The sequence below is a fragment of the Mugil cephalus genome, chromosome 11 (genome assembly GCF_022458985.1).
Source record: "Mugil cephalus isolate CIBA_MC_2020 chromosome 11, CIBA_Mcephalus_1.1, whole genome shotgun sequence".
In the NCBI taxonomy this organism is placed as follows: Eukaryota; Metazoa; Chordata; class Actinopteri; order Mugiliformes; family Mugilidae; genus Mugil; species Mugil cephalus.
Genome location: NC_061780.1, coordinates 23325478 through 23341157, shown reverse-complemented (window position 1 = coordinate 23341157; position 15680 = coordinate 23325478). Strand labels below are relative to the sequence as shown.

The 15680-nt window shown below is 42.0% G+C and overlaps 1 protein-coding gene across 2 annotated transcripts in view; it reads right to left on the bottom strand.

The window, feature by feature from the left end:
- Positions 1-15680, bottom strand: part of ascc3 (activating signal cointegrator 1 complex subunit 3) — a 136574-nt gene that overhangs the window by 82664 nt on the left and 38230 nt on the right. For both annotated transcript variants that reach the window (XM_047599248.1, XM_047599249.1), the window contains exons 9-10: positions 5056-5259; positions 2079-2219 (exon numbers count right to left, since the gene is read on the bottom strand). In XM_047599248.1, coding sequence (XP_047455204.1) covers positions 2079-2219; positions 5056-5259 — 345 coding nt within the window. The remainder of the gene's footprint in view (positions 1-2078; positions 2220-5055; positions 5260-15680) is intronic.

The following is a 15680-nucleotide window of genomic DNA, read 5'->3' as shown; positions in this document are numbered from 1 at the left end:
TAATGGAAATCTATTACATCTCAATATCTAAACAGGTGAGATTTACACATCTCCTCTATTTAGAAATGACTACCTGCATGGGCACAAGTTATTCTCCTTTCACACTTGGACACAAATAGATTTCTAATCAAAAGCGTATATTTAAATTTGTCTTTACTACACTGTATCCATGGTAACTACTACTAAGTGCATAAGCGCTGCTTTCAAGCCGGAGAACTATAGTCAAAATACTTCTTTGCATTTGCTTTGCTTTGCATCACAACAAATGATATTATTAATTTGACAATTTGAGCGAAACTTCAGCTTGTTGACGTCAGGTGACTGTGGAGGAGAGTGTGTGTCAGTCAGCATCGGGCCTCCTTTAATCTTCCTTTAAAGCTTTGAGGTGTGTTTGGGCTCATTATCCGTCAAGTCAGTTTCGGCGCAGACGTCCGACTCTGACACGCTGCACACACCCGTCTGCTTCTCCCACAAATCTCAAACTTGAATTCATCATTAGAAAAAAGATTTTTCCATCTTTTTCTTTCTTTCTTTCCTTTTCTTTTTTTTTTTTTTTTTAAAAGAACTGGTGTGTTTTATAGCTTTGGCTTTGTTTCGCCTCTTGACAAGCGGTTCAGAGACGATACCGGTCCTCTGAGACATCACCAGACACTCTTCTCCTGACAAGCCTCCTCCTGATTTGAGCCTCGCATTCTTTATTTAGCAAATTTAAGCAATTGAAGTTGCTTCTCCGTCTCTCAGTAAACAAATAAAGCTTGTGGTCTGCATGATCGTGCTTTGATACGGTGGACCAGAGGAACTTAAAAGCCGGATGCCTGTTTTGTAATTAACACACAACGAATTGAAATTATCCTGCCTAATATTCCTGACATCTTGTGGACCAACACGAACGGGGGCCCACGGGGACGATGTTAGCTGGAGACGAACTACACGGAGAGAAAGAGACGGGAGGACTGACTCATTGCACGACCCAGCTCATGAATCTAACAGCGCACGGCTGTTAACATCTTCAAATTATTTATCCAGCGCAGACGCGAAGCTTCAATAAAGAAGATTTCCGAGTCACTAAAGAAATATTTAACCACTGGTCGTTTTTCCACTTTTTGTGACACCGAGAACTTAAGAGCAACGTGGTTAACTGGTCACAGCTTGTCAGTCCTGTGTTCGCTTTCTTGAATGGCACTTATGAGGAGCAGGAGATAGTTATCTGGGTGGATTCAGGCATTTACGAAATGATCGCATCCGATCTGACTTGAGTCAATTTGCTTGAGATCTGCCATAAACAAAAAACACATCTTCTGATTCAGTAGTATTTTGTAAGGTGAGGTCGTAGCAGGTGATTCAACGCCGCCGACTTGATTAGCCAACAGAACACGTCGAGTACACTCCGGCAAAGGATGCACCGAAACAACAGAGAACACGGGTTTTCTGGAGCCGAGGCGTGAGCTGCCTGCCTTTAAACTCCATTAACTCAGACAGACCCATGTTTTTTTGGACTGAATCCAAGTTCACGCATGATCCAAGAGAATATAGGCAACATACGAAAAAGCCTTTATGAATCTTTATAGAGATCAGATCTGAACTTGATACTCGATATTAAAAGATCGGTATCTGAACGGGAGGCAGGAAAAATGTACGGGGACGTCGCTAGCGTCTAACCGAGTTAGATAGAAGCAACAGTAACAGTAGCAGTTCTGTGGTGTTTTATTTTATTTAACATTGGTCCCAAACCACAAGAGGACCCTCAGGCAATACTAAAGTCCCCCACACACCAGAAGTATGTTTAACAACCTGCTTCCATTCATGAAGCCAACAAAAGAAACTGCAGATGGTTGTTTAAAGCTTTCATGTGTTCATCATTTGTTCTAAATCTGCACCTCATTTTAAACGAGTAGCTACGGTTAAGCTGCAGCAGCAGGGACTCATTTTGTCAAATATATGATAAACCGAGCTTCAGAAATGTCACATCCCAATCCACTTGAGGGTGCTAGAGAACATCCATGAGGTTCCCTTAGTTTGAAGTGTTTTTTTTTTTTTTTGGAAAGCTCTCACAGTGTAAGTATGTTGTGAGTGTGTACCTGTGTTCGGAGAATCTCCCCTTTGGTTAGCTGCATGTCTCCGGTGAGTTCTTTAACAGCGATGCCCAGTGGCTCCAACCGCTTACTGAAGTAATTAGTCATCTCAGCTGCCAAGGCCTTCATCGGAGCCACATAAACTATCTGCAGAGAGCGAGAGAGACAGGGACACGGAAATAAATAAGATAGAGAACAGGGAGCAGTAGAGTGGGGAAGGTAGAAGATGGAGGTGTGTGTGTGTGGGGGGGGGTGGGTGGGTTGGGGGGGCTGGAAGGACACTGTGGTGATAAATGAGCAAACAGAGGTGGGATCATTTGTTCCCTGGCAACCAGCACAAATCACAATTTATTGAGAAATATTATGCCAGCCACATGCATGGGTAAAGTTTAATGGTGATGTATGAAAAGTGGCTAACGCACTGTCTGGCAGTGTGACACAGCGAACGTGAAGGGAGCCTTCATGAGAAAGGAGAAAGCCTTTCGGAAAGTCTGAATTATCTTTCTGAATCTGTGTTATGATCCAACACTGTGGCGTAATGTTAACTACCTACACATCACTATTATTATTACTATTACACATTTATGCACATATTTTCAATCGTGCAAAGTCAGAAGGAGCTGCGATATCTACATTATGCGACTATATGCCACTAAACCTGAATGAGGCTTCTGCAGTGATCTGGCTCCGTACCTACAGCTCAGACCCAAACCCCATAGCCTGACATGCAACTGTCAAGAAATGTAACTATCAGTACATTTACATGCACGTGAAAAAAAAACAAATTGTCTTAATTCGAGGTTAGATGTAAACTTAAGAGCATGTTAACACTTTACTCGGACTAAATTCAGAGTTTCCCTTATCTGATTAAGACGCCCAGATAATGCGATTGGAAATCAATTTTTCCTGGAATGTATATGTCTTAATCTGAGTTAAACTAGACAGCGTGTGTGTGCATGCTCCACAACCGCTGTACTGGCGCCGGTTGAAGAACCACCTGAGGGATAGCGCCATCTTATCTGAACCATAAGTAGTGCGCACATTACGTACGAGATTAAAAAAAAGCTGAACTATTATCCACCTGGTTGTTTTTTGAAATGCCAGTTTCCTGCATGAACGACTCTTGTTTATTTTATGACGCAATAGGTCAACCGGAAAGGCGGCCATATTAATGTGGTATTAACCCGCTGAAAAGACAAACATCGCCACCTAGTGTTGAGGAGGTTGCATGTAAACTTGGACGAGGATCATATACAGAAAGTTGTATTTTGAGTAGAGCTCGATTAAGCTGTGCATGTAAACGCACTGCATGAGTCAAGGCGACATAGACCATAAGAGCTGTGATTGGTCCAATTTGCTAGTAGCGTGTTTCCACTTTAGTATTTCTGCCTGCATTTCAAAATGATTGTTTTGCAACAATGAAGAGGAAACACATTGAGGAAAGGTTAACAGAGGTGGTCTGGGGGTACAAACATCTGTATGGCTTGTCTTCTGTGAAATTTTAGCAAAGTTTCAGTCGCCATCGAAGCAGGAAGTAGAAACAAAAATTAACCCAACTGACCAAAAAGACACAGCGCCAACTAGTGTCTGGGTGACGTTTTTAGAGAGCGAGCCAGACTGATGAGCACACAAGTATAAATGGCTCACACCGGTGTAGGCTACATGCTTTTGATTATGGTCCACAGAATCCTAAATGTTCAAAAAAGTCCAGAAGAAGAAGAAGCCCTTCTCACTAACCCTATCTGACTTGTTTTGGTTTTGTATTTAGCACTGGTAGCCATTTCAGTATTCCTCATAGAAATCAAACTGTATGTGCTTTAGGCAGATATAGGTAGGCAGAAAGGCTTCCCAGTAATCTGGAAAGAAAACTATGCTATTCATTGTTTTGTTGATGCGCACACCAGCAGAAGCTCCCATTTAAACTTTTATTGCCATCATTTAAACTTTTATTGTCATGATGTTTCTTCTACAGTCTTTCATTGCCCCGCTTCTCATGATCCAGCATCCTGCTCATTGCTTGTTTGGATGTGCGTGTCATTCCTAACTTCTTTTAGTTTAGCATCTTTGCAATGTTTAAATCATGTAGATACTTTTAGGAACTGAGAATTGTAGACGAGGAAATCACAGCTGTTGCGGTTTGAGTTGCCACAACATGTAGATTCAGGGTTTGAAGTAAAAACAAATCCTGAGCCTGAACTTTTTTTGTGGGCAGGGGTCAAGATAACTAATTTAAGGAATTATTCGATTAACAATTTAACTATTTAATTCATTTTCAATTTATACAAAAGCAACTGCACATATATTCATATTCAACTGCAAATTTTGCATCCTAACAATTAATATTAGTTATTATTTTTATTACTACTATTTTTAAGTCCTTTGTTTGCAGATAGGACACAGTGACTTCGATGAAAAAACGAGACTTGGATGATGGCTCCATCTTGAAAATTCAAAATTACAACTCGGAAATTTCAGACGTCCAATATCATACCGTTCATGTTACTACTACATGTTACTGTAACTTGGAGGAAAAATAAATTTGGAATATTTTCACTGTTTTCTGAACATTAAAATATGTGCAGCAGCTATTTATTTTATTTTGGAAGCAGTAATTTCGCAGTCTGACAACTCGGAGCTCATTTGTTTCCCGAGTCGTCTTGAATGCGGGATCAGGATCTCAACCTTTCCAAGACCCACCCCCACTATACTGGCTAGTGATGTTAGTTTGGAGACGGAAAGCTGCATCTAAATGACAGACGACCATAAATCAGGCTTAATGCCTAAACTGCCCTTGACTTTAAACTATGCGAGACCTCAAACTAAAGTGTTTCCTGGAATCTAGCGGGCGATCTGAAGCTCTGCATGGGGAGTGCGAGACAGACATTATACACTTATTGTAGCGTGTAAGCATCCAACACAGCATTTAAAAGATAAACGGCAGAAATGGAAAACATTTATGTTGGTTTGTGTGCCAGCATCGGACCTTGAACTCATCCTTCTTGATGACACCGCCGGGCTGCAGGTGCTGGCGGATCTCGTGAAGAACGGTCAGCATGGCGATGTTGGTCTTGCCGGCGCCAGTTGGAGCGCAGATCAGAAGGTTTTCGTTTGTGTTGTAGGCCGTCTCAAACACCAAGGACTGGATCCTGTTGAGCCGCTTCATCCCCTTGAACACCAGTTGCCCGATCTGAGCAAGAAAAAAGTGAAGGAAGGACCAAAAAAGCGGATTATTCACAACACTGGACACCTCATCACACACACACACACAAAAAAGAAATAAATTGACAGTGTATAAAATTAATGACAGGAACGCTTCCCAGAAGTGAAGCTATAATATCACACTTCAATTTTGCCAGTAGGTGCAGTAGTGACGTGGCATCAATTTTATTTTATTTTTTTAAACAGTTGTCAAATATTAAAAACACCTGCACAGCTGACGACGCCCTAGTTTATTAAAATGATTCATGTGTACTGAATTATTTTGTAGTTTTAGGTACTCATTTATACATTTAATATAACATGACATAACATAATATAATTATAAAATTGTAGCTCATTTAATTAAAATATGCTCCTCATGTTAAAACTCTGAACTTAGATTTTGGGTGTTACCTGCCAAACCAAACCTAGTCTTGTTGTTGTTGATTGGCCTAATTGGTAATACAGCTCAGCACTGGCTGCCCAGTTGCCCTTGGCAACAAGATGTGAGCCATCATCAACCGTTTAACGCAGTTGCTCCCAAAAGCAACTACCTTTCCTGTTAAAGGAAAAAAAAAAAGTCTACCTAGAGAGGCGACACGAAATCTAGACGGTTGATCATTTACATGGCGTGTCAGTGGCCGTGCCTCAGAGCGTGTTGGAGCTCCGCGAAGCATCGGAGAGAACGGACAAGGACAAATGCGTGTGGTGGGTTCAGCTGTCACTCAAGGTGCCCTCGGTCTGCCTTCACTATGGCAACAGAAGAGTGAGGGTGATGGCCCTCAATCTCACACTTCCTCTGATAAGCGGAGAAACGACCACTGTGAAGGACAGTTGGTGCCACACACAGGAGAGTGAAAACACGCTGCTGCTGCTGCTGCTGCTGCTGCTGCACAGGTGCATCATTTTCTCCTGGAACAGAATGTCTGCAGCCCATGAACACATCTAAATCCAAATGAAGCCTGATTACACTCCGGGAATGTCAAAGATGATGGAGACATAATAACAGAACTGTTTTTACAATTATATTAAATTAAAAAAAAAAAAAAAAAACACAGCTCGCTGCAGCTCTTAGTATGCAGGAAACCTCCTGGTAGTGATGATGGCTTTGATATGTCCGTACTTGTAGAAGATACAGACGTGGAGAGGCCAGATGATATTCCTACAGAACACAACGCAAACAAGAATCTGCCTGGAGTAATGAAAAAGTGGTGTTGTTATGCAGAGCAGACTCCGACTTCATTGTTTACAGCACTGTCTGCGGCAAAGGAAGCAGAGTACACTTCACAGATGAGCAGATGGTGGCTCGAGCATCTAAATTCTTTATATAGAAACTTGATAAAATGGATTCTTTGTTAGATACACACCTATCAGCCATAACATTAAAACCACTGACAGGAGAAGTAAATAACCTCGACCATCTTATGACAATCCGGTGTTCTGCTGGGAAACCTTTGGACCTGGTATTCATTCATGTGGATGTTACTTAGACATGTAGCACCCACCTAAACCAGACCAGACCAGGCACCCCCACCCCATAGCAATGACAGTCATTGAGGGTAGCAGCAAGGTGTTGACCTGGCCTCCAGATTCACTAGATCTCAAACTGATCAAGTACCTCTGGGATGAACCAAAGCCCTCTCCCATCAACCCATAGGACTCAAAGGCCCCCACTAACTATATCATGTTGGACACCCTCAGACCTATGTCCATTCTTCGTTGAGTCACCACTGTTTTGGAGGCACAAGTGAGACCTACACAATATTATGGTTGTGGTAATGTTGTATATATATATATATGTATGTATGTATAGTATTTTTTTCTTTTCTGCCGTTGCTTCTTGTGTGTTTCTCCCACTAAGGCTGGTGCAGGATGCCTTGAGCTTAGGCAGCAGTATTATTTATTCAAGGATTCATTAGAAGTATGTCATCACTTTCCTTTTCACCTTGTTTCACTTGAACACTCACAGAAAGAAATAATTAAAGAGTGCATGTCAGCCAAGGATATGCGGGGTGCTGTGAGGAAGTTGGCCCCGCAGCCCAGTAGGGAGGAAGAGGTTATTAATGCATCAAAGAGTAATTTTATTAGAGTCCACTTATGCTGGAAGTAGTGAGGGGCGGCTGTGGTTTCTACCAGGTTCCTATGTAGGCCCGGTGGCTTCTGATCAACAGCTTGGCACAGCCATGGATGTATTCGTTTGCTGTTATGTGTTGAATAGAGGATAATCACCAAAGTCCTTTGCTAGTAACATTACTACCGTGTTATTTTCTTAGAAATATTGCTATTTATGCTAATATTACAACTGGTGAATGTACTAGAGGTTCATTATGGTCATTTCAGGTTTTTTCTTCAAGAGATTCAACCTCCAAACGTTGTATACCTTAACTATCGAGATATGTAAAAGCTAAGTGCATCTGTGGCTCAGGTAATAGAGCAGGTTGTCCACTGATTTGGTTTGAATACCTAGCACCTTGGGTAAGACACTGAACCCAAGCAGTTTACAGGTTCTACTGCCATTGGACGCAGTGCAGTAAGTGAGCGGGTAAATGAGAAACATTGTAAAGTGCTTTGAGCACTCCTGAGGTGGTAAAGTGCTGTACAAGTGCAGATATGCATTACATGAGGATGGAACTAAATTATGCCATAGAAATCTTTATAGTAAATATATATCTGGGCAACTGGTTCAGAACATCTCCAAAATAACAGATCTTGTTGTCCACCAAATGCAGCCAAGAAGCACTAATTACCAAAAGTTGTCCAAAGAGCGGGAACCCTGAGAGTGAACCCACAAAGAGTCATGGGACGCCAAGGCTCGTTGATGCATATGGGGAGCCAAAGATGGCCCATATGGTCTGATCCCAGAGACAGAGACAGATCACAGACTGGTAGGAGCATTCATGATGACCCCTGAACCCTTGAACTCGAGCATTAGAACTGAACCGTGGAGACTTGGAAGAAGGTGGCCTCGGTCATCTACATGGGAAAGAAACAGCAGCACTACCGGATAAAGGTAAGCCAGTAGAGGCAGGGCGACGCTCTGGGAAAAGATCTGTCAGGAAATCTTGATTCCTGACATTCACTAGGATGTGACTTTGACATGTATCGCCTTCGTAATCACACCCGACCTTTAGCTTCATTTTAATTAGAATTAAATCACACTGAAGAACCTCAATACAAAAGATGCATGGCATTAGACACATCCTCCCACACAAAGGACTGTGTGGCAGTAAAATAAATTTCAGAAAAATAAAAACAGAAGACTTCAATGTGCATATTTCTATCTACCAACGCTGATTAACGTTTTTTAAATTTCTAATTTTGAAGTGTTTTCCATTAAAAGATGTTGAGATGGAAAAGCTATAGAATTAGATTTGCAGAGTTTAAACATTTTGCCGCTTGCCTACGACACAATAGATAGAGAATGGCGTGTACATATTTTAAAAAATGGTAATAATTAGACACACAAGTTCCAATTAAATAAATCATCCCTAACAAAAGGGCATCCAAATTAACAGCAATGACACAGCTTGTGTAGACTGTAAGATGTACAATAGATACAATCAGTATAAAGATGAGTAAATCTAATAGTCTGTCCTTTGTGATTATGATTACTCGGGTTATGCTGATTTGTGTTGCGTTTCCTACCACGGGCAGATGCTCTGAAATTTTTAGATGAGCCCCTGGTGGAAAAAAGTTAGTCTAGACACCTCATTTTCTCGTGTTCAGTTTATTTGGCTCATTTACCGCATACAGTAGCTGTATTTAGAGCATTGCTCGTGAACAAAATACTAAATATGCCTATAAATATCACAGTTTAATTCTACATGCAGTTTGCCTCTAATGGCAGCCCTTCCATGAGCTGACAGGTAAAGGTACAGCGAGGATGCCACAGAAGAATTCCCTTCATAATGACTGCAGAACTTCCTGTTCTATCTGTGTAGGTAGGAGAAAGGTAGAAGAATGCGATTACAATCTTCTGGTATGTGCCCAATTATTTCCCCCAAGGCGAAGTCCACCAAGCTCCGACTTATAAATATTCATCTTCAAATTATGGACCATTGAACTTCACCCAGTTCTGTGCAGCTTCTGCACACTCGTTCCCGTGTCTCCGCAGCGACCGGAGAGCCACAACAATCACTTGAGCGGCTGGCCCTCGTTTTGATTTATCGACTTTGTCTGTTTGTTACAAAAACCCAGTGTCCCCACACTTCTTAAACATGCTAATTAATGCAAATGTATGCCTGCCCCAGTATTCACCTTGAGGTAAAGCATACATGTTGTAAATAGAAAACTGTCATCATTTAATGATCTTAGGAAATCTTCAGTGGTTTTTTATTCTCTCCTTAAAACCTCTCCAGCTTCATTGTTATGTTAATGTATGCACACACATCTTCCAATTGGAGATCCAGCTGTGCCTGCCAAAACTTGTCTCGAGGGTGTGATGTCAGTGTTGTGAGGCGGTAGTTACTGCACTGGGCATTATGCAGCTGTTAACGTATAGGACGGACCTTGCTTTGATGAAATTTCACTCATCAGGAGTTGCAGCAGCCAGAGAACCTTCTAGTAAACTCCAATAATTGTGTCCAGCTTGTCGTACAGTGCCCAGCTAAGTGGGGCTCATTATTTCCAGGTTTGCCATCTGTAGCGCACACACACAAGCGTATACCACCCCCCCATACCTTAATGTACATATATCTGGGCTGTAACGAGACTAACACACCAACGCGTGGCAAAGTTTACGTTCATCCCTGGTTTTGGCGGCCGTCCCTGGCTCCTCTTCTGTACTCAGTGCCTGGACCGTGTCAGTGTTAAAGCTCTGTCCACATGTAATAGCTGACAGCTGGTTGCTAGCGACCGTTTCCAGATCCGGTTGCCTAGGTACCCCGCTACGTGCTCCACAATATCTTCCAGTACAAATATTGAAAATGACTAAAACAAGGAAAGTACAAAAATCGTCCAGCAATCACCACTTTCTACTTGAAAAGGAAATGTTGTCAATGACACCAATGTTCCATCTGCATTCACTCTTATTCCACTATCAGTGGCAAATTTGCCGGTAGGTAATCAAAGTCGGGTGCAGTGTTTCCTTGAGGTAAACATTTGGTTGTCTGGCACCACCTTAAATTTGAGATTTTCTCAATTTTGTACTCAAACCTATCACAACTATAGGTTGTCTTTCGCCTATCAGACCTACAGTCCACTACAAGACACTGCTATTCTAGCCCTTTGTTTACGCCCATTCAGTCTGTCTATATCCAAGTTTTACTCCCGTGCTGTGATTCACCCAATGTTTATAGCCAATTTTCTGTCATATCAGAGATTTGTTAAATTACAGCAATCTTAACATTTATCATCATCATAGTGCATCACACTCGAAGTTTTCCACTGGCAAACTAGTGCACTGCTTTACCTTTCTGTCTGGTGAAGGGAAAAACAGTCACACTGTGTAACTAACCATACACTGTAGAAATGACCAAACTACTGCACACAGGAGAGAAAAGAAATTGCACAACTAGATGAGCCTGGGAGTGATGTGTTACTTATGTCCATGAAGGTCCTCAGCCATCCGGGTTGTCAAAGGAAGGCAAGTGGACTTCATCATCAAACACAGATGTGCCCATCTAAACCCCATCTCTCCACCAGTCCTTCAGAACTGCAGAAGCCACTTGGGTGAAACATCTTCAAGAAACTCTACAAGTCCAGTTGCCTTTCTTCATTATTATGTGTCAACAGTTGGTTACCTCAACCCCTAAGCCTGCAGGAACACCTTTAAGTTTGATGATGATCATCATAATGAAGATTATCATTATCATGTAAATATTGGCTAGTCTCCTCTCTCCGGTAGTAATAATTTTGTCATTCAGTTATGCAACTGATAATTTATATTAATTCCAGTAAAGAATAAATATAGCCTGACTCACTTATCGACAAATTGCATGCGACCTTTGGTTAATATAGGACATTAGAGCATAATTTTGTGAGTAGAAATAGTTGAATATTGGATTGGAAACAGCAAATATTTCAAACTTGGTAAAATGGTATTTGGACGAGGACCCGGAAAACATTTTGAGCTGCCAACATCTGCTGTGGATGCTGGCAGCCTCGTGCAGACTTTGACAATCAATATCAAATCTGATCCATAAACTCAAGGACCAGGGGGTAGGCCTAAAGACAGTGTTTTAAAAATTAACTGACGTATTGATTTGGAGAAGCTGGCAGTAAGAAAAACATACCGGATTACAATAACCACTTATAAGGAACGATGATAAAAATAAACTTACATTCCAGTTCATTTACAATATCACTGACCAAATATCAACAACTCCAAAACCCATAAAGCTTTCACTTTAGTTTCTATACACTTGCAGTGTGTTTCTGCATTCAGTTGTGTTGTGAGCATTTCCAGGCCACGGTTCATATCCCGCTGCATCCATGGCTGAGGTGCCTTGAGCGAGCACCTAACCCCAAAAACTACAGCAGCCCAATTCTGGGTCAAATGCAGCAGATAATATCCCCATGTGGGATCAGTACGGTCTTAATTTTCTTGTGTTTTGTCTATTTGCGCGCGTTTCCTTGCAGGAGTGTTTTTCAGGCAGCTACCATCACATGAGTACCTTGAATGTCAAAAACTGTACGACTGTGGACGGAACATAAACGGAGAAGAAACAAACAATGGGTTGAGCTCATACTAATAAAAAAAAAAAACTAAATCCACAATATAGACATCAGAGATTGTTGAATGGCTCTCCTGCACACTTGGTCAAGGGTAAGTCCACAGAGACCACATTATCCTCCAGGGCCATTAGACTAAAATGTAAACCACATTACCCTGCTGATCAATCAGACAGTGACTAGGCCTCATCACTATGGCGTTAAGTGATACAAGCAGAAAGCAGACTCTGAGACAGACAGTCAAACTGACATCACCAGGAATGATGCCAAGTTAATTAAGCTGACAGGAGTTGAGAAGACTCTATCAAATGGAAATTCAAGAAAACACATCCAGAGCCAATAGCCTCATTTGTTCTCCTTTCCCCAGATATAGCAGTGAAGTACAGGACTCAGGCAACTTTCTTTGTTGTTGTTTGCATTTAATCAATCCAGTCACGATCAAAGGCTGAAAAATAAATCAGTTATGACAGTCAACTGCTGCTTTATTCTGAATCAATCCGCATGGCTGCAAATGAGTGTTCCTGGCTACATTCTGCTGATTGTAGCTCTCATTTAAAACCCGGAGCCAGCATTTAAAAACATGGACATGAAGCTCTGCAGAGACCAGCTGGCTAATATAGGACCATACACATCTGTGGTCAACCTTTGAGCAGCAGGGTTAAATAAAGTCTCTAATGAGAGCAGCTGTTTGAGTCTGGGGTAGAAGCAATCTCAAAAAAACAACAACAAAAAAAAAAAAAACACAGCTGGCTCCAGCAGGACTCAACATTTTCTACAATATAAAGATCCTCGGGCAGTGAGCGATTTCTGGCTTTGCATAAAAAGCGGAAGCCTGGGTGAAACATTTGCCATAAAGACACACAAAGACCGAGTGAATTAGCAGAAAAGTACTATCGATACCATGTAAGCAGTCGTAACGCAGTCGTCCTCAGCAGTACAGAGTGTTTGTGCTTTAGGATGAGCCCATCAGCTCATCTTGGGCCAGTGCTGAGTGGGATGGAAACTGACAGGCTCATTAACACAGCGGATACACAGCCTACGGCCATATGGGCAAACTGGGAGGACTGGGAATACCCCGCGAATCCACCAGCTACTTAAAACACACTAATTGGACCCACATAGATTGCAGTAATGATCCAACAGCAAAAGTGGAACACCAGTGTTGTCCTTTTTTGTGGCGGCAGTTTTTTTTTTTTTTTTTGCGACTATTGTGTGTTTAATGTATGAATCACTATGAGCTCCTAAACTAATTAAATTCCTCTGTGCATAGGTAATAGGGAAGCTAAGAGATATAATTGTTGTCATTTTCATGGCATCCTTTTAATTACTTTCTGGTTCCATTTCATTCCATTTGAATTGACAGCCTGATCAACTTTTAATTGCCAGTTTTTGCAAACAGCTTATCAGCCGGTTCCAAGCCTGCATGCAGAGTACTAAATGACCTGGCCAAACACATTCGCAAACACACACACACACACATCCCGTAAATCCCAAAGCCCGCGGATCCACCCGCACGCCGAGCGCACACATGCACACCAACCCTCCCCGGCAGATGCATGGTGGAGTTTGACAGAGTGAGATGCGAATGCAGCAAACAGGAGGCCCATTCATTTCCCTGCAGAACGGCATAGCAGGAAGAAGGAGGCACAAAGAAGGGAGCGGGAGAGCCGGGAGGAGGATGGAGATAGCAAAGAGTGAGGTAATCCATCACTTCATCCGTAAGCACCTGCTGAAGTAGCAAAGAGACTTGTGAGGCCAAAAGCCCTGTATGTCACTTCTGTCTACGCACCCAATTACTAAACAAAAGTTCAACTGTAAATTTTGTTCCTATCATAGAGCGATCTACGATATATTAATTGTTAGTACGTACGTAGTACTAGAGCTAAACTATTTAATTCATTTCAAAAAGACACAGTTTCAGAAAGTTTTCCCACTTTATATAATGTGGCTGCATAATGTGCAAAATTTAGATGCTGGTTCCAAGCCCAGGCTCATTTAGGGTCCTGTCAGTCTGGCTCGCTCTGTAACAACGTCACCCAAACACTAGTTGGTGCCGTGGCTTTTTTTCCCAGTAGGGTTAATTTCGTTACTACTTCCTGCTTCACTTTCAACTATCGTGAGTGAAACTTTCGCTGAAATTTCACCGTAGACGAGTCGTACGACTGCCTCTATCTCCAAACCTCCTCGGTTCACCTGCTCCTCAGGAAACATGCTTGGGGCGGCAGAAGCTCAGGAGGTAAAGGGTTGTCCAGAGTTGTCCCAATAACCGAAAGGTTGGCAGTTCGATTCCACCCTATCCCTAGTCTGTCCGTTGTGCCCTTGAGCAAGACACTTAACCCACTTTGCCCCCAGGTGTATGATTGCGATTGAGTGATGTTGGTGGAGGTCAGAGAGGCCATAGGCGCCACGTTTGTGACAACTGAAGTAGTTTACAACCACCAGGGTGTGACTGTGTGAGCGAATGAACAATGCATACAACTGTAAGCACTTTGAACATCTAAAAATGGAAAAGCGCAACATAAAACCAGTGCATCATTATTATTATGCTACTACCAAGACGCCCAAACAAAGCTCTTGCGGTCTGCGTCGCCATTGCGTAGCTACATTTCAGAGTCTGCACTGTAGCTGCAGCTATGCCGCCAGATTGATGCAGAAGCCTAAACCCCTATAAGTGAGAAGAAAGTACCAAAGCACCTCTACCTCAAGAGTCATTACTTTTATTTCAAAATAAAAGTTAATACTAGTGCAGGAGCACAGATAAAGAATGATGATGAATGTCTCTCATATACCAGGTATATTCAATATTACACTAATATTAAAGTACTAGGTTTGAGCATTTCATCCATCCTTAAACTTTCAGGATATATAGTATAATTTAACAAAACACAAACAAGGCCTTAAGGTATTTCTTTTGCATAGACTATAACTAAGAATAATAAAGCATAAATTAATACTATCAATGCCCAACAGAATGGGGAGATTCTTAATGTGATGTACTGTTGTGCTTTGTTGAGTGAGTTGCCACATTACCAGCCAGACTGCAAAACAACTCCTGAATCTTTGAATCGTTTTAAAAGAGACTCGAAGACTAATGGCTTCTGCTTAGCAAGTCTCTGCAAACACACACAGCGGCACACGTGTGTGCTGTGGGGGAACCACATCAAAACTGGATTAGGAAATGCAATCAAGGTGGATTAATTATGGATGGAGGGCTGTTCGGTTCTGCCTCATCTTTCGCAGGCCCGCGCTTATGCGCCGCTTCTCGCGCAAGCACAAGGAGGGAGAGGGCAAGCTGTCAACGGTCAGGAGAATCAAAAGGACGTTGAGCGTGAGCGGCACTGGCAGAACATACTGATGTGGCAACAGCACCAGGCCTGTTCACCTGTTACCAGCCCATCAGCTGAGACCGAAAGTACGAGACGGCAGACCTTCATCCGACACCTCTGACTTCGTCTTTCACACGTGTTTAGACGCATCCAACTCACAATTTTCATGGTGGATAAGAGAGATAAAAAGAAAAGAACAAAGTGTGATACTTTGATGATTATTTAATGTTAAAAAAAAGAGACTCACCACAATCCACAAACAATAGCGTTCATTTACCTCAGCTGCAGAAAAAGATAGTGTTCTACATGAATGGATCTTAACAATTTCAATTTCTGCACAATGTTCCACATCACAAGCTTTCCAGCAGAGCAAAGGTCAAAGTTATTTCAGTTCCTGGTACACCAAGTGCAG